The following is a 21,379-nucleotide window of genomic DNA, read 5'->3' as shown; positions in this document are numbered from 1 at the left end:
TGAAGGTGCAGCATATTTTAGGATTCTTCCATCCATCCATCCATCCATCCATCCATCCATCCATCCATCCATCTTCTGCCGCTTATCCGGGGTCGGGTCGCGGGGGCAGCAGCCTAAGCAGGGAAGCCCAGACTTCCCTCTCCCCAGCCACATTTGCCAACTCTGTGGGGGGGATCCCGAGGCGTTCCCAGGCCAGCCGAGAGATGTAATCCCTCCAGCGTGTCCTGGGTCTTCCCCGGGCTCTCCTCCCCAAGGGACGTGCCTGGAACACCTCACCAGGGAGGCGTCCAGGAGGCATCCTGACCAGATGCCCGAGCCACCTCAACTGGTTCCTCTCGATGCGAAGGAGCAGCGGCTCTACTCTGAGCCCCTCCCGGATGACTGAGCTCCTCACCCTATCTCTAAGGGAGAGCCCGGCCACCCTGCGGAGGAAACTCATTTCAGCCGCCTGTATACGAGATCTCGTTCTTTCGGTCACGACCCACAACTCATGACCATAGGTGAGGGTAGGAACGTAGATCGACTGATAAATCGAGAGCTTCGCCTTCTGGCTCAGCTCCTTCTTCACCACGACAGACCGGCGCAGAGCCCGCATTACTGCAGACGCCGCACCGATCCGTCTGTCGATCTCACGCTCCATCCTTCCCTCACTCGTGAACAAGACCCCGAGATATTTAAACTCCTCCACTTGAGGCAGGACCTGACTCCCGACCCGGAGAGGGCAATCCACCCTATTCCGGCTGAGGACCATGGTCTCAGATTTTGAGGTGCTGATTCCCATCCCAGCCGCTTCACACTCGGCCGCGAATCGCTCAAGCGAGAGCTGGAGATCACGACCAGACGAAGCCAACAGGACCACGTCATCCGCAAAAAGCAGGGACCCAATCCTGAGGCCACCAAGTCAGATCCCCTTAACCCCTCGGCTGCGCCTAGAAATTCTGTCCATATAAGTTATGAACAGAATCGGTGATAAAGGGCAGCCTTGGCGGAGTCCAACCCTCACCGGAAACGAATCCGACTTACTACCGGCAATGCGGACCAAGCTCTGACACCTGTCGTACAGGGACCGGACAGCTCGTACAAGGGGGTCCGGTACCCCATACTCCCGGAGTACCCCCCACAGGAGCCCCCGGGGGACACGGTCGAATGCCTTCTCCAGGTCCACAAAGCACATGTAGACTGGTTGGGCAAACTCCCATGCCCCCTCCAGGACCCCAGAGAGGGTATAGAGCTGGTCCACTGTTCCGCGACCAGGACGAAAACCACACTGCTCCTCCTCAATCCGGGATTCGACTATCCGGCGGACCCTCCTCTCCAGGACCCCTGAATAGACCTTACCAGGGAGGCTGAGGAGTGTGATTCCCCTGTAATTGGAACACACCCTCCGGTCCCCCTTCTTAAAAAGGGGGACCACTACCCCAGTCTGCCAATCCAGCGGTACTGCCCCCGATGTCCACGCGATGCTGCAGAGGCGTGTCAGCCAGGACAGCCCCACAGCATCCAGAGCCTTAAGGAACTCCGGGCGGATCTCATCCACCCCCGGGGCCTTGCCGCCAAGGAGCTTTTTGACCACCTCAGCGACTTCAGCCCCAGAGATAGGAGAGTCCACCCCTGAGTCCACCAGCTCTGCTCCCTCATGGGAAGCCGTGTTGGTAGGATTGAGGAGGTCTTCGAAGTATTCCCTCCACCGACCCACAACGTCCCGAGTTGAGGTCAGCAGCTCCCCATCTCCACTGTACACAGTATTGATGGAGCACTGCTTCCCCCCCCTGAGCCGCCGGATGGTGGACCAGAATCTCCTCGAAGCCGTCCGGAAGTCTTTCTCCATGGCCTCGCCGAACTCCTCCCATGCCCGAGTTTTTGCCTCGGCAACAGCCGAAGCCGCATGCCGCTTAGCCCGTCGGTACCCATCAGCTGCCTCCAGAGTCCCACAGGCCAAGAAGGCCCGATAGGACTCCTTCTTCAGCTTGACAGCATCCCTCACTGCTGGTGTCCACCAACGAGTCCTGGGATTACCGCCACGACAGGCACCAACGACCTTGCAGCCACAGCTCCGGCTGGCCGCCTCAGCAATAGAGGCACGGAACACAGCCCATTCAGACTCAATGTCCCCCGCCTCACCCGGGACATGTTCGAAGCTCTGCTGAAGGTGGGAGTTGAAGCTCGCTCTGACAGGGGACTCAGCCAGACGTTCCCAGCAGACCCTCACAACACGTTTGGGCCTGCCAGCTCTGACCGGCTTCCTCCCCCACCATCTGAGCCAACTCACCACCAGGTGGTGATCAGTTGACAGCTCCGCCCTCCTCTTCACCCGAGTGTCCAAGGCATGTGGCCGCAGGTCCGACGATACGACTACAAAGTCGATCATTGAACTGCGGCCCAGGGAATCCTGATGCCAGGTGTACATATGGACACTCTTATGCTGGAACATGGTGTTCGTTATAGACAATCCATGACGAGCACAGAAGTCCAATAACAAAACACCATTTGGGTTCAGAGGGGGGGGACCATGCCTCCCAATCACTCCCCTCCAGGTCTCACTGTCATTGCCCACGTGAGCATTGAAGTCCCCCAGCAGAACAATGGAGTCCCCAGAAGGAGCACCCTCCAGCACTCCCTCCAAGGACCCCAGAAAGGGTGGATACTCTGAACTGCTGTTCGGCGCATAAGCACAGACAACAGTCAGGACCCGTCCCCCCACCCGGAGGCGGAGGGAAACTACCCTTTCATCCACCGGGGTAAACCCCAACGTGCAGGCACCAAGCTGGGGGCTGATGAGAATGCCCACACCTGCTCGGCGCCTCTCACCATGAGCAACTCCAGAGTGGAAGAAGGTCCAGCCCCTCTCGAGGGTACTGGTTCCAGAGCCCAAGCCATGCGTCGAGGTGAGTCCAACTATATCTAGTCGGAACCGCTCAACCTCGCGCACAAGCCCAGGCTCCTTCCCCACCAGAGAGGTGACGTTCCACGTCCCTAGAGCCAGCTTCTGCAGCCGGGGATCGGACCGCCAGGGTCCCCGCCCCTTGCTGCCGCCCAGCTCACATTGCACCCGACCCCTACGGCTCCTCCCGCAGATGGTGAGCCCACGGGAGGTTTTAGGATTCTTCACCAAGTTAACCTCAAGCTGCCTGGACTATCTTGGTATGAATGTTCCCTAAATCTACAACACTTCAAACAAGGGAAAAGAATGCTTAATCTACAGTATAGCTCATAGTTCTAATTTTGGAGGATGAACACCATTGATGTAATGTTACAATCAGTCAAAGTCTTTAACAAACAGATGTCTTTGTCAGAATTTAAGACTGTTTCTCAGCTGTTTTTCCAGTCAGTCGGGGCCTCAGCACATAATACAGCCTTAAGCTTTTTCATTGGCTGCAATTTTCTAATATATTAAATCCTACTGCTCATTTAGATCAGACTAATGTGCCATAATGAGCTACACCCCCAATTACAGTATGTTTCATTATAAAACTGAATGTTCACCTTCCTTTTATTTAATCCACAGAAACTGGTAAAGGAAAAGGAGCTCAGCCTGACGAATGGAAAATGCTGCAAGTTTAAAGAAGTGCCTGAAGCAATGAAAGTTCCAGAGAACAGGACACTCAATCCACTAAGATCATCACCAATGAATGCATGGATTCACTTTTTGCAGTCTGTCTAGTTGTGTGAAACCATCAAACCTAAAATTCCAACCTCACTGGAGGCAAAAATGCTCCAGTTCAGGAGCTGCATAGTTTCAAAGCTCCATTCGCAGGTAGATAATGTTTCAGAGGCAGAGAGAAATCTGCCACATTTCACCGGCTCCTCTGAATGCAGCTTACTTTTTCCAAGATGACACCAGTTAGATCTCTGTGGTCAAATATATCTCAAGATTTATTCTGTAACTAATAAGTCAAAGACAGTGGCTGGAGTTTTGCAGCCAAAAATGAGCAACATCCCACTGCAAGGATGTTAGTTAAGTTTCTTGAGTTCCTAACACAATCCCAAAAAAGGGTTGGATTTTGGTTTTAAATGTCTGTAATGTCATAACATTTAGTTAATAATGTAATGTGGATCATATTTTTAGTATATTTATTGATTTATTATTTATACCAGAGTCTTTTAATGATCAGATGTGTCTGCAACTGACCCATGGATTTCAGTCTGGTGTTGAAACAGGAAAACACTGAAAGTCTGCAGGACAGTGGACCTCAATGACAGGAGTTACAGATCCCTGTCCTAGTAGATGCTCTTTGGAACTGTTGCACTCACAAACGCCAGTCTCTAAATGTATGCACGTTCCTTCTCTCAAAACTTCACCCTCATACTTCCCGTATTCACTTCTTGTTTGACACTTCTACACAAAGCATGTTGGTGTCATTTTTTTCTCAGCTGTGTGCTGCATTTGGCTAAACCTGCCCGCTGCAGAATCAAACTGGATGGAAAGTAAAAGAGATAACAGATATTATGCTGAAGCATTAGACAAGCCTGTTTCAGCTTTCCTGCCTTTCACTTTTATTTATTGAACATTCACCCAACACATCAAAAAACTAGTTTGACCTTTAAAGACTTCTATTAACTTCAGCTTTGTGATTATTTCTGCAAACTATTCTAAACTATATTCAAAGTATTTCAATTCAGTCCTTCACATTCTCGCACAGTGGTGAAACTCACAGCATTGTGGACATACTGGAATGCATTACTTCACCACTGACAACATTTTTCTGCTTTATACCCATGCATTTACGCATTTGCTGGGTGCCAAGATGTCGTGGTGATTAGACTGGAGACACGTGACTGAAGGCACATGCTCAACTCCTACAAGGGCAGTGTCCACAACTAATCTTAAACACCCACAGGAAAGTTTTATACTGTTATAAATCACATATTTACACTCATTGTGCACTAAAATTGGACAACTGTGCTTGCTGCACAAAAAAATTAATAAAAGCTGTTAAAACACTGCAAAGTGTTTGTAGTTTGTAAGATAAAAAGACAGGTTTAAAACATTGCACATATTACATCCGCCTATCTTGTAAATACAGCCGAGTGGATCACTTTATTTATGGATTCACTCCACATGAACATGTCAACTGGAATCTTGATCAGATTTATATTAACATGATTAAATAAACATGGAAATGTAGCTATTGTTTGTCCTGTTTGCTTCAGAAATTAATAATAAATTTGAGCTGAATTATCTTTGGACTCTCAGGGGATCCTGCATAAGCTTTCAGCTTGCAGTGTCAACTTAAGAGAGCGAAGAGCCGGGGCCCGCCAAGTTATCAAAAGCTAAATATCCTTCTGTTCTCTTCTGCTCTGCCTGGAGTTCCTGTCTGCTTCTATTGCCCCCCCACCACCACAGTCTCAACCCACACATGTCAAACCTGTCTGTGTTCTGCTCCACCCTGTGCAGCTCTGCAACAAGAGCATGTGACGGGGAGATAATGTTATGGAGCTTTCAGACAAATGTATATTTCTGCACAGCAGCTTCTGGAGGTCCTGCTTTCACTGAGATGTCAAAATGAAGATAATGGGAATCACATAGATGCAGCAATATGAAAATCAGTCACAATGTAGAATCAAGTCATTTAAAATGTTGTGCTCTCCTTTACACACAACTAAAAAAAGTTAGTGTTTTATCCTTGTTTAAATGGTAGTTTCGGACAGGTTGTATGCTAGCACACAGTTAAAATAAAGTTTTACTCAGCAACACTACAAACTAAGACTCAATCTGGCACAAAAGCTTTATGTCTACAGACACAGATGTATCACTTAGTTCTTGCAGAGACATAAAAACAACTACATCAAGGAATACAGTTTCAGGGCGTTTCAGGAAACTTACAAAAAGGATTTTTTTAAATCCCTTTAAAAACATGGTTATTCTGTATTTGATCTATTGTAGTCTTTTAACTTGTAGGTTACATCTGCCAATGTATTTCCCCAAACTGATTAAAAAAAAAAAAAAGGAAACAGAAATGCTTGTTCTTGAAGCAGGATGAAGACAGATGTCAATTCCATCTATTTTCCTAACCACTTTGTCCAGTTCAGGGTTGCGGGAAGGGTTGCCTATCCCAGCAATTACTGGGCGAGATGCGGACACCCTGGACAGGTTGCCAGTCAGTGTGTCAACATCACCATAAAAACTTATTTTAATCAGCATCTTCCTGTTATTTGCACTGAGCTAGTCTGCATAGTCAGTCACCGGTCTTGTTTTAGACTTGTCTTATTCATCTGTAAGGTTTGTGTCAAGGTTTGGCGGCAAGGATACAAATGTAGGCTCAAGAGGCAGGAGGTAGACAGAATGTAGGAATACTATTTGATCAGAAAAATGCAGCTCAGGAAGCAAAACAGAAACATGATGGCACATGACTTGATCTGACTAATGATTCGACAGCGTTTTAGAAACATTCTGTAGAGATTTTGCTGTGTGTTGACATAATAGTGTCACACAGTTGCTGCTGATTTGTAGACTCCACATCCATGATGAGAATCTCTGGTTCCACCGCATCCCAAAGCTACTCTGTGGGGTGGAGACAGGGCATTGTCATGTTCAAGAAATCCATTGGGCCTGATTTGAGCTTTATGACATGCTGGAAATATCAGTGCACTGTGGTCATAAAGGTCAGCATCAACACTTGGGAAGACTGTGGTGTTTAAACCATACCACATTGGTGGCTCTAAGTGTATCAAGAAAATATGCCCCATAACCTTCAGACATCACCGGGCTGAACCATTGATACAAGGCAGGATGGAACCATGCATTCATGTTGTTTCTGGATGCACCACCCAGTTGAAATGGAGACTCATTAGACTGGGCAACATTTTTCCATCTTAAATGGTCCAGTTTTGCTGAGACTGTGAACCCAAGCTTCAGTTTTCTGCTCTTAGCTGACAGGACTGGAACTCAGTGTGGTCTTTTGCAGTTGTAGCCCATCTACTTCAAGGTTAGATGTGTGTGTAGCAGTGGGCCACTGGGATCCTGCAGAAGCTGCAGACCAATAGGGGAGGAGCTGGAGGAGGGACTGATTGGCAGCAGGTGTGACTGCAGGACTCCAGCCTTTAAAAACCCTGTGTGTGCTCTCTCCTTACTTTTTGATCCTCTTTACCTCTGGTAAGAGACTTTGGGAGTTTGATTGTTTTATAAGTTTTAGTATTTTAATTGTTAGGGTACTGTAGGGGTGTAAGACCCTGAGGTATTTGTATTTTATTGTAATTTTGGGTCTGCCACATTTGTTTAATCATGTTTTATGTGTTTGGCTTTTTAGGTACAACACTGGCAACTAACTGTTTTAGTTAGTTGTGATATATTTTTAGGTTATTGATCTTATTTCATTTTAGAGTTTTAACATCTTCGCTGGGAGTTCACTTTAAAGGGTGATGTGTTGTATATAGTTATTGGTGTGGTGTTTTTCATTTGAGTTGTGTTTATGTAGACCCCTTTGTTTGAGTAGTATACTCCCAGCTCCCCTCGTGGTGAGTGGTTGGCCTCCCAGTCTCAGCATGACATTCTGTCATCTTGTTGCTTCTTATCTGCTTTTACCTGAGTTTTAGTCATAAAATAAAACAGACGTGGTACGACCCAAGTTGACTGTTGTGGCCTCTTTATTGAAGCCCCTGCTTATTAGCCTCTCCGGCTACATGTGCAATAAACCCAAGTCTTATGTGCCCATAGGCCTTAGCTTTATGGACAAGTGGACAGAAGAGACAGGTAAACTGCTGGGGAGAAAAAAAAAAAAGTTTTGTATGTTCTGTCATAGGGGCTGCACGACGGCATGGTGGTTAGCACTGTGGCCTTGCAGCAAGAAGGTTGCCAGATCAATCCTTGGCTGGGGCAAAGTCAGTGGCCAAACCTTGCGTGCATGTTCTCCCCATGTGTGTGTGGGTTCTCTCCAGGTACTCCAGCTTCCTCCCACCATCCAAAGACAATGTGTGTTAGGTTAATTCGGTACTCCAAATTGCGCCTAGAAGTGAGCGTGAGTGGTTGTTTGTCTCTGTGTGGCCCTGTGATGGACTGGCAAGCTGTCCAGGGTGTACCCTGCCTTCTGCCCAAAGACTGCTGGGATAGGCTCCAGCTTCCCCACAACCCTGAATTGGATTATGAGGTTAGGAAAATGAATGAATGTTCTGTTATGTATGAAAGAGCGGTCGTGGTCACATGTTTTTTTGGGGTTTTTTTTAGATTTTTTTTTTTATTATGAGATCATGGAATAATTGTCCCATTGTCATGGGATAACCAACTTTGTTTTGGTTAACAAAATTATGAAGTTGTTATCTTAAAACAATAGCCGATACCTTCTTAAAACAATCAGGGAAACTGACCGCTCCCGGCTTCTTTAGTTATGTATTTCATAATCTTTATGATTAATTAAGGTTATGTTGGCATTTAATTGTTGTATGATTCCACTTGAAATTTAGCTCATCAGATCAACATTTTTCTGCATCATTGCTTCATCATAGTTATTTAACACTTCATTTTTTTTAAATGAAAAATGTTTTTAAATGTTGTTTCAGGAGAACATTAAAATTACACATGCATTCTGGCATGATGCAACCATGAAGTAATGATAGTTTACAAATAGTGAAAGTGAAATTGTGTTTAAATTATTAAAGTAATGACTTTTGTCATTAATAAGTAGGCAGCGCAACACTTGGGGTCAGTATGGATTAACATTAGGAAATTCATTATTCAGTTACACATCTTGAGTTTTTGCTCGGCTTCAGGAGGCCACAAAAAGCTTGAATACTGGTAAATTAATGAGGTAATGATTACTTAGTTTGAAGTTTCATCTTTTTTTTTGGAGAACTACTGTTAAAGACTAGTCTAAAAGCAAATGGTAAAAAGGAGTTGTTATAGATTTTGTACTGTTATTCAGCAGATTAATGTGAGTCAGTGTGCAGAAAAAGGAGTCAGATACTCATCAAATAGGAACAAATAATGAATAATTACACATTTAAGGATTATTGAAATGTTATTTCCTCCTTGGGTTTTAGGGAATTTAGATAAACATTAACTGATCATTAGCTAATCTATCCAATGTCATGGAAATATGAAGCTCAGGTAATCATTTATGAATTATTCGTCCCTTCTCGGTTCCTCATTAGTTCTTGAGTAGCTAAGTGTCCCTCGCTGTTAAGTTTTACTGATATGTTTTACGTTTGTGTAGACTGGACAAACTGGAGCTTGTCAGGACATCCAGTCCATCAGTTTCCTAGAGGAGACAAAAACACTGTAAACTGTGAGCGTTTTAGGCAGCTGAACAGTCGGCTCCTGCAACAACGAAAAACACTATTGTGCATAGACCTGACTCTTATCATCCTAGCAATGTTAAATAACTTTATCAGGACTGTAAGTGTTAAACAGGTTTCCAGGTTTACAACAAAGACATCTGTTGATGTGCCTTTCAAGTACACTATGTCTTCTATACATGAGATGAAAAGCTGCCCCTGCTGTTATTTGTCATTTAAGAAGTTAAAAGTTTAGATGTTTACAGCTCTCTCTTTTAGTAGTTCTTTATTTATTAAACCAGTATTGGCAGCAACTGGTTCTGGTTCAGTGTGACCGAAGCAGTCTGTCATCGGTGACAGAGGCCAGACAGAGCAGGAAGGTGAATGGATGCTGTTGGTCAGAGGTCAGATGCGAAGCGTGCAGCTCAGCAGATTCCACAGCACCACTCACCAGTCTTCTCGTGACCTCTTGACTCTGTTTTGTCTGAACAACGACTTCCACACCATTTCTCCAAGGAAGAAAGATACAACCTACAAGCACAAGGATATGGCATAAGCAAAAGAAAAACAACCACTGAAAGTGAGTCGATGGGAGTCTTTAGATATAATTTTCCAGAATTTATGTGTTGGAAATAATGTCCAAAAATATTTAAATTTATACATTTGTGGACGGCATTCAAAGCACTAACATTTCCATTATTCATCCACTACTTGTTCATACCTGATAATGCTAAGCCACATGTGTAGTCACAGCTGCCCTGGGGCAGACTGATGGAAACATGGCAGCTGATGTCCGTCTGCTGTCTCTCTGACCTCCACCAACATAGTCAAACTAATTCATACACCAGTGATGCTGACACTGGAGGCAAGGAGGGTAAAGTGTCTTGCCCAAGGACACAACGAGGGATGGCTGGGGGAGTGGGATTCTAGCCGGCAACCTTCCGGTCATCGGATGGTAATCTGTCACTTTATGTAAAGTATCTTAAAGACATTTATTTAATTTGTTTGCTGTGGTTTTGTGTTCAGTTGTTTGCTTAAAGGCATGATTAACATGTTAAATAATTCTTTGAAAAGCTTAAAAAAAAGAACTTCAATGAAAAAAAAAAATATTCAAAAGAACTCCTTACCACTGCAAACAACTAGCAATCAATACTACACTAAAATAGAAATATACAAAATGATAAGCCATGTAAGCTGGAAGATCTGGCTCTTAACGGAGCAGAGTTTTTGGGGAAGATCGGCACCTCTTCCCACTATGAACAATGAAGCAACCACTATTTCCAATCCACACTATTCACTGATATATCATGTTTACTTATGCATGCACGGTGTTGTCCACAGACATCTGAACAAAGTGCAGATAAACGAGGGAAATTAAAACTAAGTGAGACATTTGATAGGAAAAACTAAAATGCGGTTGTGGTGTTTGGATATTTTAAATAACTAGGCTGCCTTGTTAGCAAGTCACTTTGTTCCCTGCTGGAAAGAACGCTGAGAGAAGGACAAATTGTTTAGTATTTTCATGAAAACATCAACAGAAACAACTGCATGATTAAATGTTTTTTTGTTAAAATTTTATTTTACTTACTAGAAAAACACTCGGAGCACAGACCTCCACCAAGGGCCATGGTTCTAAAGAATTCATGGAGCCAAATGGTGATTTATATCACCACCAAAATGTAATCCGTCTTTCCTTTTTACATACAACAACTTCTAAGAAGTTCATGAAAATCCGTTCATAACTTTTTTGAGTTATCTTGAACACAAAAAGACAAACAAACAGATGAACGCAGGTAAAATAATAATTTTGATTCTTCACCAGAAAATCTTGTTCATAGAAATTCTGATTGTCTGGTAACTTTACAAATCAATTTGACAAATTGGTTGGTGTTAAAAAAAAAAGTCCATTTGCATCGCTGTTCTGCCAGATAGATACAGCCGACAGCTTCCTTCTCTGAGCTCTAAATTTGCATCGTTTCCAGAACAAAACATGAACGTTTTAATTTTTTTTTATTTTTTTATAGAAACAATACATTTTCCACATAAATACAAGCTCAGAATGTAGATTATTAATTCAGTGATGGCGAATGTTCAATTTATAACTTTTACCTCGCTGAAGTTGTTCATCTTCAGATGATCTACTTGGTGACACACATCTCCAAACACACACCAAGCTGGTAACAGCTGACTAATGAGATTATTTTAGAGCTGCTTTTCTGACACTTGACTGAAACGTAATTAAAAACATGTGGGCTGCTCCTAAAAGTTGGGGCTTTGACAAGAACACAACACATTTTCTCAATATGGCAACTATGTTCTGGTGTTGCTGGAAGAACACATCATACTGGAGACTGAATGTCCTGTTTCTGGAAAGACTATATTTTCTTCCCAGTTCTGTTTTCGTGGTTGTTTCATTTTGTTTTCCTCTCTCTTATGATTCTGTCAACAGAAAAACCTTGTAAATGTGTGCATGTTTGGATTAACTTTAGTGTTATTCTGAGGCAGTGTGCCCATGCTTGTGCTTATCTTTATGGGGAGCAGAGGGGTTTTGTCATGGCTTGAGGAGAAAGTGGACCCAACATGCAGGACAGAGGGCAGCAGGTAGACAGGTAGGACCAAAAGTTTTCATGAAAAAATGAAATCAAATAATAAGACAGGATGGTGCAACATGACAGATGATCTGACTGAAAGGAAACTGAAACCGAAGTGAGGGACTCACAGAGGTGCTGCTTGCTAAAAGGGCAAACCAAGGAAACATTTGGGGTCCCGAGCAAGAAAAGGGTCTCTGAGGGCCAACTGACTTTTAATCAAGACAGAGCCGTGACAATCTGGAGAGTTTGCAATGACACGGTTTTTCCCAGATTAACAAACTATCTCTCCATGTGAGAGACGCTGTGAAAGTAACCTGTTGGCTAGTTAACCCGATTTGTCGTTTTCATTTGTTCCAATTACTTTTCCAACTTGTTCAAACTTTTTACAGCTATCCTGCTTCCATCAGATTCCAGTTATTAAAATATGTCAGTTTCAGCATCTTTTGTTTAAATTTTATGTTTTATGTTTATGTTTTTTGTTTAGGAATAAAATACGGGTCGGTGAGATTAGCAATAACTGCATTCTGTTTATGTACACATATTAAACAAAGTCCCAACTTTTTTTTAGAATTGGTGATGTCAATTTGATATCTAGTCTTGAAGCCACAGCTGTTTTTCTTGATATGTTGTGAGAAAAATATTTTGAAAAATATACACTGCTCAAAAAAATAAAGGGAACACTTAAACAACATAACGTAACTCAAAGTCAACCACACTTCTGTGAAATCGAACTGTACACTTCGGAAGCAACACTGATTGACAATCAATTCCACATGCTGTTGTGCAAATGGAATAGACAACAGGTGGAAATTATAGGCAATAGTCAAGATACACCCAATAAAGGAGTGGTTCTGCAGGTGGTGACCACAGACCACTTCTCAGTTCCGATGCTTTCTGGTTGATGTTTTGGTCACCTTTGAGTGCTGGCAGTGCTTTCACTCTAGTGGTAGCATGAGACGGAGTCTACAACCCACACAAGTGGCTCAGGTAGTGCAGCTCATCCAGGATGGTACATCAATGTGAGCTGTGGCAAGAAGGTTTGCTGTGTCTGTCAGCGTAGTGTCCAGAGCATGGAGGCATGTTGTCAGCACATTCAACTATGGAAAGAATAAAGTATTTAATAGAAAATATTTCATTTGTTCTGATCTACAACATGTTATTTTAGTGTTCCCTTTATTTTTTTTGAGCAGCGTATATTAAACAAAACAAATCACTGGTTTACCAACCTGGAGCTGTCCTCCAACAAGGAAACAAGAGAAGAGAATACACACTGAGTTATAAAAGGAAACAGAAGAAATATGAAATCGAGTTGTGGACTTGATTAGAATTAAGCAAAGTTTTCAGATGTAAGACTGAATTATTGTTGAGCAGATCTGATAAGATAAATCAGGAGGGGATGTCTGTGCTACAAAGTCGATCCTCCTAGCTGTCAAGCAGTCTTTCATGGCAGAGCATTGAGCTGATGTGTTATACTGACCTAGATGAAGTTACAAACTGAGAACAGGAACAGCATGAGGAGGTCTATGATGGCGGCATATGTGAAACAGCTGGTGTTTACATGAATAAACCTTAGTTACCGTTACTATAATAAATGAAATAGTTTAAAAGCTTGATAGCTGCAGCAAGAAAATGTTGAATTTTACACATTTCTATTTTTTGTATTGTTCAAAAACAGGACGTTTAAATTAATATCATCTCTGTTTTATGGAAAAGCAACCTGGCATTGGTGAAGACAAAGCAGGTGATGTTGTAGGGATGACAACAACAACAACGGAACTAATAAAGATAATAATTAATAACTTTAATTTAATGCAACTTAGAAACATCAGAAATGTGATTTTAGAGTGTGATAACTTCTACCAAACTGGATTTGATTGAAACCATTCTGGCTATTTGTTGACGTTATTATACATGATGAAATATTTGTGGGCTACATGGTGGTTAGCACTGTGGCCTCACAGCAAGGAGGTCACTGGTTCAATCCTTGGCTGGGGCAAGGTTTGGTCAGTGACCTTTCTGTGTGGAGTTCGCATGTTCTCCCCATGAATGTGTGGGTTCTCTCCAGGTACCTTGGCTTCATGCAGTCCAAAGACACGCATGTTAGATTGATTGGGTACTCTAAATTGCCAATAGGTATGAGCGTTAGTGGTTGTTTGTCCCTGTGTACCCTGCCTTCTGCCCCAAGACTGCTGGGATAGGCTCCAGCTTCCCCACAACCCTGAATTGTATAAAAGCAGTTAGGAAATGAATGAAAATTTTGTGTTTAGGTGTCAAATAATATAACAAATAATATAACCTCATAGTAAAGTTTATTTAGAAAATGCATTGATCTGGTTTCATTTTATGTTTCTTTTATCCAAATCCAGACTGGAAGTTTTTTTTTTCTTTTCTTTTCACATCTTTAAAAGACAAACCTCAATAGTTCACATATTTGAATGCCTCTCACATGAAACTGGTATCAGATTTGCAAAACGAGATACAGCTGGAGGGCCCTCAGGCCAATCAGATGGTGGGCAGGGCCAATGTTTGAGTCTACAAAGCCACGTTCCTACCAAAGAGCACTTCATTTCAATCTGAAGCAACAGAACAAACGTGTGAAGAAATGATGTCGTTTATCAGGCTGACTTTTTGCTTATTCTGTGGCACTTTTGCTGCTGCAGCTGCTCAGAACATCTTTCCTTCAGCCACCAGGAGTAAAAATCAGAGACCATACAAGCCTCCACTTCAGCAACCCAGAGGTAAGTGACAGGATTTGTTCAGGTGCAGTTTTTTTTTTTTTTTTTTATTAAATGGGAATTGTGAAGTTAATTTGAGTTAAGATGAGTAAAAGTTGGTATTCAAATGTCACTCAAGGAAAATGTTTCAGGTATTTTTACATGAAATTTGTGGATGGTATTGGATAGCATATTAAACTAGAGGAAATTTAAACTTTCTGGTTGTCTCTAACTCAGAGTTGCTGATTAAAATGCTACTTGAGTGTTTCAGATGGCCAAAATCAATCAACTTAAGGTTTTTCTTATTTAAAGTGCAGCTCATGGCCATCTTTTCTATTCTGGTTTTCTAAGCTGGTAAATTCTTAGCAGAAACTTGGAGACCTTTTTTTTTTTTTTTTTTTTTTTTTTTTTTAAAATAACACAATTTGCTTATTTGTCTATAGTGCATATTTACTGACAATTGCATCTGAGCTAGTATCCTGACAAATGACTGGAATTCTTTTCCTTAGAGAAGGCGTCTGTCCTATGACACTGAAATTGCTCGTGTGTGTTCAAGTCTCATTCCAACAGGAGACGGTTCACTAGCCAAAACAAAAACTGTTATTTTTGTTTTGACTAATGTTCCTTGACCTTGATGTGAAGCTTTAAAGATTTGTAATTTGTGAACACCTCAGCTGTACTGGGGGGAAAAAAAATCCCACAGGAATTTGAAAAAAATGGGCTGTGACCAGTCTGATGTGTTGGAGAAGTTTGAAGTGGTCTCCCTCCACTCATATTAAAATTGTCATAACAAATGTTTGTTAAACCATAGAACTGGAAAAGAGACCAAAACTAAAATTGCAAATATTGACTGTGTGGTGACTTTCCATATTCTCTGCAAAGCCTTGTGGCTTCCATCACAGGAGAGAGAAAAAACCAAAACCACCCATTTTTAAATGATTTTTACTATTCTGGTTTTCTAAGTTGGTAAATTCTTAGAAGAAACTTGGAGACCTTTTTTAAATTTTACACAATTGGGTTATTTGTCTATAGTGCATATTTGAGTGAGAGAGAGACTTGTCCAACACACAGTAAATATCATATTCTCACAAAACGTCAAACATTCTTTCATCCCCTTAGATGTCCAGCAGAAGCAGTTGATCAGCGAACCTTTAGCTTGGAGGTATCCTGATCCACCAGCAGAGGAAGAACCCCGGTTCCCTCCACATTTTGAGCTGAAGGTCCCAGAGCCAGCTGAAAGTATCAGCGCTGTCTGTGGAGAGAACTCTGTCCGGGTGGAGGCCAAAAAGGACCTTCTGGGGATCGGTAAACCTGTACGAACTGAAGACGTCACCCTGGGAGGATGTGCTGCCATAGGGGAGGATCCTGACGCTGAAGTCATCATCTTTGAGTCTGAGCTGCATGGTTGTGGCAGTCAGCTGCTGGTGGGTTTTAAACTTCAGGCACCTTCTAGTTCTGACATGTCGGATGGCTAATTGCTCAATTCAGTCATTTCCTGTTTTACTGTCATTTTATTTTTGCTGTGGTCCTCCAGTTTATCATGCAGCCTCAAATTAAACTTTGAAATTGGATTTCTCCTGGGTTGGTGGTACCAGTTAGCTGACAGGTGGTGTTGGCTGCACAGCTAATGGTCCTCTTAACCCTTAAATCGCTGCTAGATGTGTAATGGCTTACCCTTTAGGTGATGTGAAGAAATCTTGTCCAGGGGATTTTCAATCCAGCTGCAAATGTTGAGTATTTTAAATCCACTGAGTGACCACAACACAACTTATTGCTTATTATTCTTTGGAATAAGACTGAAATCGCTGCTACTGTACATTGTTCCTGTTTACATTTTTACAGATTAGTCAGCTTAAACCATGGGTCCATGTCAAAAGGATCCTCTGAAGAGTAACTGCAGGGCTTTATTTTCCTAATCACATCTGACATGAGTTATCATGGAGAAGTTAACAAGAAGCTGGTGAATCAATTTGTTTTTAATCAGGTGTTGGAAGCAGGTAAATGGCAAACCCTGCAGGACGGTGTCTCAATGACCAGAGTTTGACACCCCTGGCTGAAATGGGCAGTTTCAATATTAAGTGAGCAGAAAGTTTGGTCTAAAAAGAACAAAAAAAAAGTCCTCTGCCTTTTTAATAAAACCAAGAAGAGGTTTCTGCTTCATAGTAGCACAAAAACCAACTGAATTGCTTTTGTGAAGATGGCGGATGGAAGCGGAAACACCTGAAAGCCGAGACTTGAGACAGTCTTGGTCACTGATTGGTTATTTCTATGAAGCATTGTTCATTATAATTAAGGCTTTTGTGGTACTGTATCTATCAATTCATTAATTTCATGTAATTGACCTCATAATCTGACAATTTAGGTTGGCTGAGAAAAGTTACTATTTTATGAAAACTGTTTAGTCTTCAGTGTTAAATGTTTTTCTTTTCCTCTTCTGCTTGCATTTTATTGGCTGACAAATGTTCGTTTTTGTCTCTCAGGTAGTGTTTGGGGAGGAAGGGATGGGTTTTTTCTTTTTTTTTTTTTTTTTTTTTTCTTGCTCAATTTGCAGCCAGTTGTGCTCCCCCCAAAAAAATCAGAGGTTTCACAGGAGGATACCATTTGTGCTCTGTAAGGTGGTGTGTTTGAACTTTTTCTGCAGCAGCTGGTTTAAGTTCTGCACATGCCTGTTGATGAAACACCAATTTGAATCAGGCGTTCACGTAGACTGCCAAACCCTACAGGACAGGAGCTATCAATGTGAACTGGCCAGCCCTGTACAACAGCTGTACAGTTGGAGCTCTGTGATGAGATGGATTTTGTGAATGACTTGTCCTCATTGTACTTGTGCTGACTCTGCCACAAAGCAGAAGCAAGTTGCTGTAAAGCTAAAATTTTAAAACTAGGTTCAAAAACTATTTGTGGCCTGAGACATTACTGAAAGAATTTGATTTGATATCCTTTTTAGATGTCAGAGGACTCGTTCATCTATATATTCACTCTACTATACACTCCCACTCCACTCGGTGATGGGTCCATTGTTCGAGGGCGAGATGTGTCTGTCAGCATTGAGTGCCACTACCAGAGGTAAAGTTTTGATTACAAACAAACAAGTCTTAAAATAAAACCTCACTTTGCAAAACTTTCCATGCAAACTTTCATTTCAGATGTTTGTAATTTTTATTTTGCCTCTACTTAACCCTGCCAGGAAGCACGATGTCAGCAGTGGGCGGCTGAAGCCAACCTGGATTCCATTCACTGACAGCAAAGACTCTGAAGAAAGTCTCATCTTCTCCATGCAACTCATGACTGGTCAGTTTTATTTCACTAAACACCTTCTTCCTTACATTTACATAAAGTCCTACAAAGAGCTCTGTGGTAAATGAAAAAACTAACTTGTTCTGTCTGCCAGATGACTGGCAGCGCCCTCGTCCATCCTCTCAGTTCCTGCTGGGTGACATGATGAAGTTTGAAGCCTCGGTTAAACAGTTTCATCATGCACCGCTCCGAGTGAATGTGGACAGCTGTATGGCAACTGTTGTCCCAAATGTTGACACTGTCCCTCGATACAGCTTTCTGGGAAACAATGGGTTAGTGTTGTGTTTTTTTTTTTTTTTTTTTTTTTTTTCTTCCAAGCTGCAGTCTGCTTATTTAACTGAATGTGTATTGGGGGTGGCTTGAATTATTCACAAGGAGGGAAGACTGTTTACCTAAATGATTTTAACCCATCATTTAGGTAAACCCATCTTTTGACTTTTTTTTTTTTTTTTTTTTTTTTTTTTTTGTGTATCATTTTGGTCAAATGAATCCCCTGCATTCAGTGATGTAAATCTGTTTTATTCTATGGACAACAACCAGGTCTTCAGTACCTAGTACTTCAGCCATAGTAAAGAGAATGTGACTCAATGTTTAAACATCAGCATCTATATGTTAAAGGGGGAAAAAGATGGATATTTTCAGGCTTGCCTAAACACTTTCAGGGTGAACACATTGTTGGTATGATGCTATTGCTCTGAACTTCTATCAGTTTAGAGCAATATGTGAATATTTCTGCAAAGGCTGTAGTACTAAAACTTTAGTTTATAAAAAATCACATTAAGGTAAAATCTCAAATGACACCATCCCTTTACATTAGTGGAAAATCTACATGGATTTATGGAAAAGCCACCATCTTAAAATGGGAAATGAGGAAATTAAAGCCAAAAATATGTGCACACATAACAGCTAGGGTTTTTTTTTTTTTTTTTATAAACTGTAAATTCTAAAATATTTGATTCCAAATATTTAGTTTTATTTCCAGACTTGCAAATGAGCGATTTTGTGTTGACACGTTTTCATATCTTTAAGCTTTCCACTGATGTTGTGTTCAGGTGTCTGTTTGACAGTCAGCTGACAGGCTCCAGCTCCAAGTTCCTGCCTCGGACTCAGGATGACAAGCTGCACTTTGAGGTGGAGGCGTTCAGGTTTGAGCAGGACCACAGCGGCGTGGTGAGAAGTTTAAACTAGTTTTGCACCGTGGACCTATAAGGCTTTAGCTCACTGCAGTAAAATAAGAAATTCTCTCTCCAGCTTTACATCACATGCAGTTTGAAGGCCACGTCAGCTGCTGTACCTGTCAGTACCACAAGCAAGGCCTGCTCATTCTCCAACGGGTAAGATGAAGCATTCTTTTAATGACTTAGAAGTGTTACCCTTTTCTTTTAAAGTAAGCCGTTTTTAAATGTGGTGGAAATCAAATGCACAGCTCCCTACAGGGAATCAGATCAACATGGTCTAACTTCCAGATCAGATGAGCTTAAATGTTTTCAGACTATCAAAACTAAGCTTTTGCTTGACAGATGGAGAGAAGCCAGTGGCATTCATCACACCTGCTCCTGCTGTGATACTGACTGTGGTGGTAGGAGTGACCTGAGTGGGATGGGTAGGTGCACCAGTACAGTGTTCACAAAATGTCATGGCATTTTTGCTTTAAACTACATGACCAAGGTTTCTTGCACAACTTAATGGCTGAATCTCAATAAACAGCTGGTATCACGAGAGAGATGAGGTTGTGATTCATGGTGTGACACAATGAAGATTGCATTTAGGATCATAAACGAAGTTGATGTTTGAAGTGAATTTTTGGACTGAACTTATAAGTAATGCACTTTTTTTTTTTTTTTTTTTTTTTTTTTTTTTAAAAGCAGGTGCTGTTTTGGAGCAGGAAACTGTCGTTGGACCAATTGTGGTGAAGGAAAGACCTCTGCGAGGGAGAAACTGAAGTCTAATGAAACTTGCACACTGGTTGTAATGGTTAATATGGAGTATCCAGAAATGATCACTCTTTCCAAACTCACTGCTGGCTTAAAAATTTTCTTTTTGTATATAAACTGACTAAGCCTGTGTGAATTTTAATATGCATACAAGGAAAAGTCCAATTCCTGCATCACTTAAAACTAGTTAATAAAACTGAACATTGCACTGTTAAAACTTGAGTCCCTTATCCAGTGACGGCTTGTGGTGACATCAAGTGGGAGGGCTAAAAGCCAACAGACCTCATTTTCACTTTATAGGTTTCCCATCACAGTATACGGAACAAGATTTAAGGTTTCACAACAGTATTATAAAGAACTACCTTTTTAACAAAACACTATCAGCGGAAGGTTCAAAAAGTCACAGAAGCGCGACTGCAGTAGAAAGAAACTCCAGTAAAAAACTACGTTATAAGAGAAACAGTTCAAACGACATTAGGTGTCGGGCTTTCTCAAAGCGAGCTTTTGACTGCTCGATCATTATGCTGCAGCACTGAGCGGCCACCGACACGCAGTCGAACTTCTGCATCCTGCGTGGCGCTACAGCCGCTTCTGCATAATGGCAGGTGTCGTCTTTGACAAGCTTTTCTCTCAGTTCAGTAATAGACCGAGAGAAATTCATCAGGGCTTGTCCTGTATTCAGGGGGTCAGTGGTTCGTTTCTGAAGAATGTTGTAGAGAATATCAACATGAAACAGCGCAGCGTGAAAAAACGATAAGTTTTCATCCTCCAGTAACGTTGACAGACCGTGCGCTTGTTGGACTGACACACTGTCCCAGGTCTGACTGTTTGTTTTTTCAAAACATGCCTTCAGGGTGTTTTGTTGCTCGAACACTGTGTGGACTGTGCGACTCTTAAAGTTCCATCTTGTTTGTCCCGATGCAGGAATCCTGTCGCAAACTTCGTCTAGAACAGCTGTTCTCTTGGGAGACTTGGCAAAAAAATGTTGCAAATGCGGTTAAATTTGCAAAAAATATTCTGATCGGTGTGAGGCGTGAGCAGGCCTGTTGAATTATTAGGTTCAACTGGTGGGCATAACAGTGGACGCATATGATATGAAATGCGCATGAGGAAACATCTCTCTCAATCTGACCTGCAAGCCTGACGCAGCGCTGCTCATTACTGCAGCTCCATCATAGGTCTGTGGATGAGTTTACTTTCTAATTTATATGGTTGGAATTTCTCTTTCAGAACCTTTTCAAGTCCCTCTGCAGTTCTGTCTATTAATGGAGAAAAACAAAGAAATCGCTCCACAGCAGAACATTCCGTGATGTACCGCAGCACGATCACGCACTGGCTGACGCATGACGCATCTGTCGTCTCATCGGCTTGCACTGCCACAAATGGTGCTTGAGAAATTTCATCAGCCAGTTTTTTGTTGTTTTTTTTTTCATAAAGCGATAGGATACAGTCAAGCAGCTCATTCTGACTGGTTTTTGATGTGTACTTTGTGACTTGTGTGTTAGACAGGTGATCAGCTAACTGGCTCTCTAAAAAGAACTGGTCAACAAGATCCAGAAACACGCCCCGATTTAAGCGTAGTGGACGATTCATCAGATCCACGTAACGCATGCTCGTGTGCCCCGCAAAATTTAAT

General features: G+C 42.1%; 1 protein-coding gene across 1 annotated transcript in view; it reads left to right on the top strand.

Annotated features, from left to right (window-relative positions):
- LOC306768269 (uncharacterized protein) overlaps window positions 1-21,136 on the top strand; it is a gene marked incomplete at both ends in the record, with an annotated part of 32,311 nt that extends 11,175 nt beyond the window's left edge. Inside the window, 9 exons of the mRNA XM_079256552.1 lie at window positions 14,459-14,536; window positions 15,632-15,936; window positions 17,460-17,578; window positions 17,700-17,803; window positions 17,904-18,081; window positions 18,862-18,979; window positions 19,061-19,143; window positions 19,330-19,412; window positions 20,997-21,136. Coding sequence (XP_079112678.1) covers window positions 14,459-14,536; window positions 15,632-15,936; window positions 17,460-17,578; window positions 17,700-17,803; window positions 17,904-18,081; window positions 18,862-18,979; window positions 19,061-19,143; window positions 19,330-19,412; window positions 20,997-21,136 — 1,208 coding nt within the window. The remainder of the gene's footprint in view (window positions 1-14,458; window positions 14,537-15,631; window positions 15,937-17,459; window positions 17,579-17,699; window positions 17,804-17,903; window positions 18,082-18,861; window positions 18,980-19,060; window positions 19,144-19,329; window positions 19,413-20,996) is intronic.
- Window positions 21,137-21,379: the final 243 nt, after the last annotated feature.

The sequence above is a fragment of the Telmatherina bonti genome, assembly GCF_933228915.1.
Source record: "Telmatherina bonti genome assembly, chromosome: 2".
Classification (NCBI taxonomy): Eukaryota; Metazoa; Chordata; class Actinopteri; order Atheriniformes; family Telmatherinidae; genus Telmatherina; species Telmatherina bonti.
The sequence above is the reverse complement of the archived record's forward strand: the minus strand, read 5'-3'. Positions and strand labels throughout refer to the sequence as shown.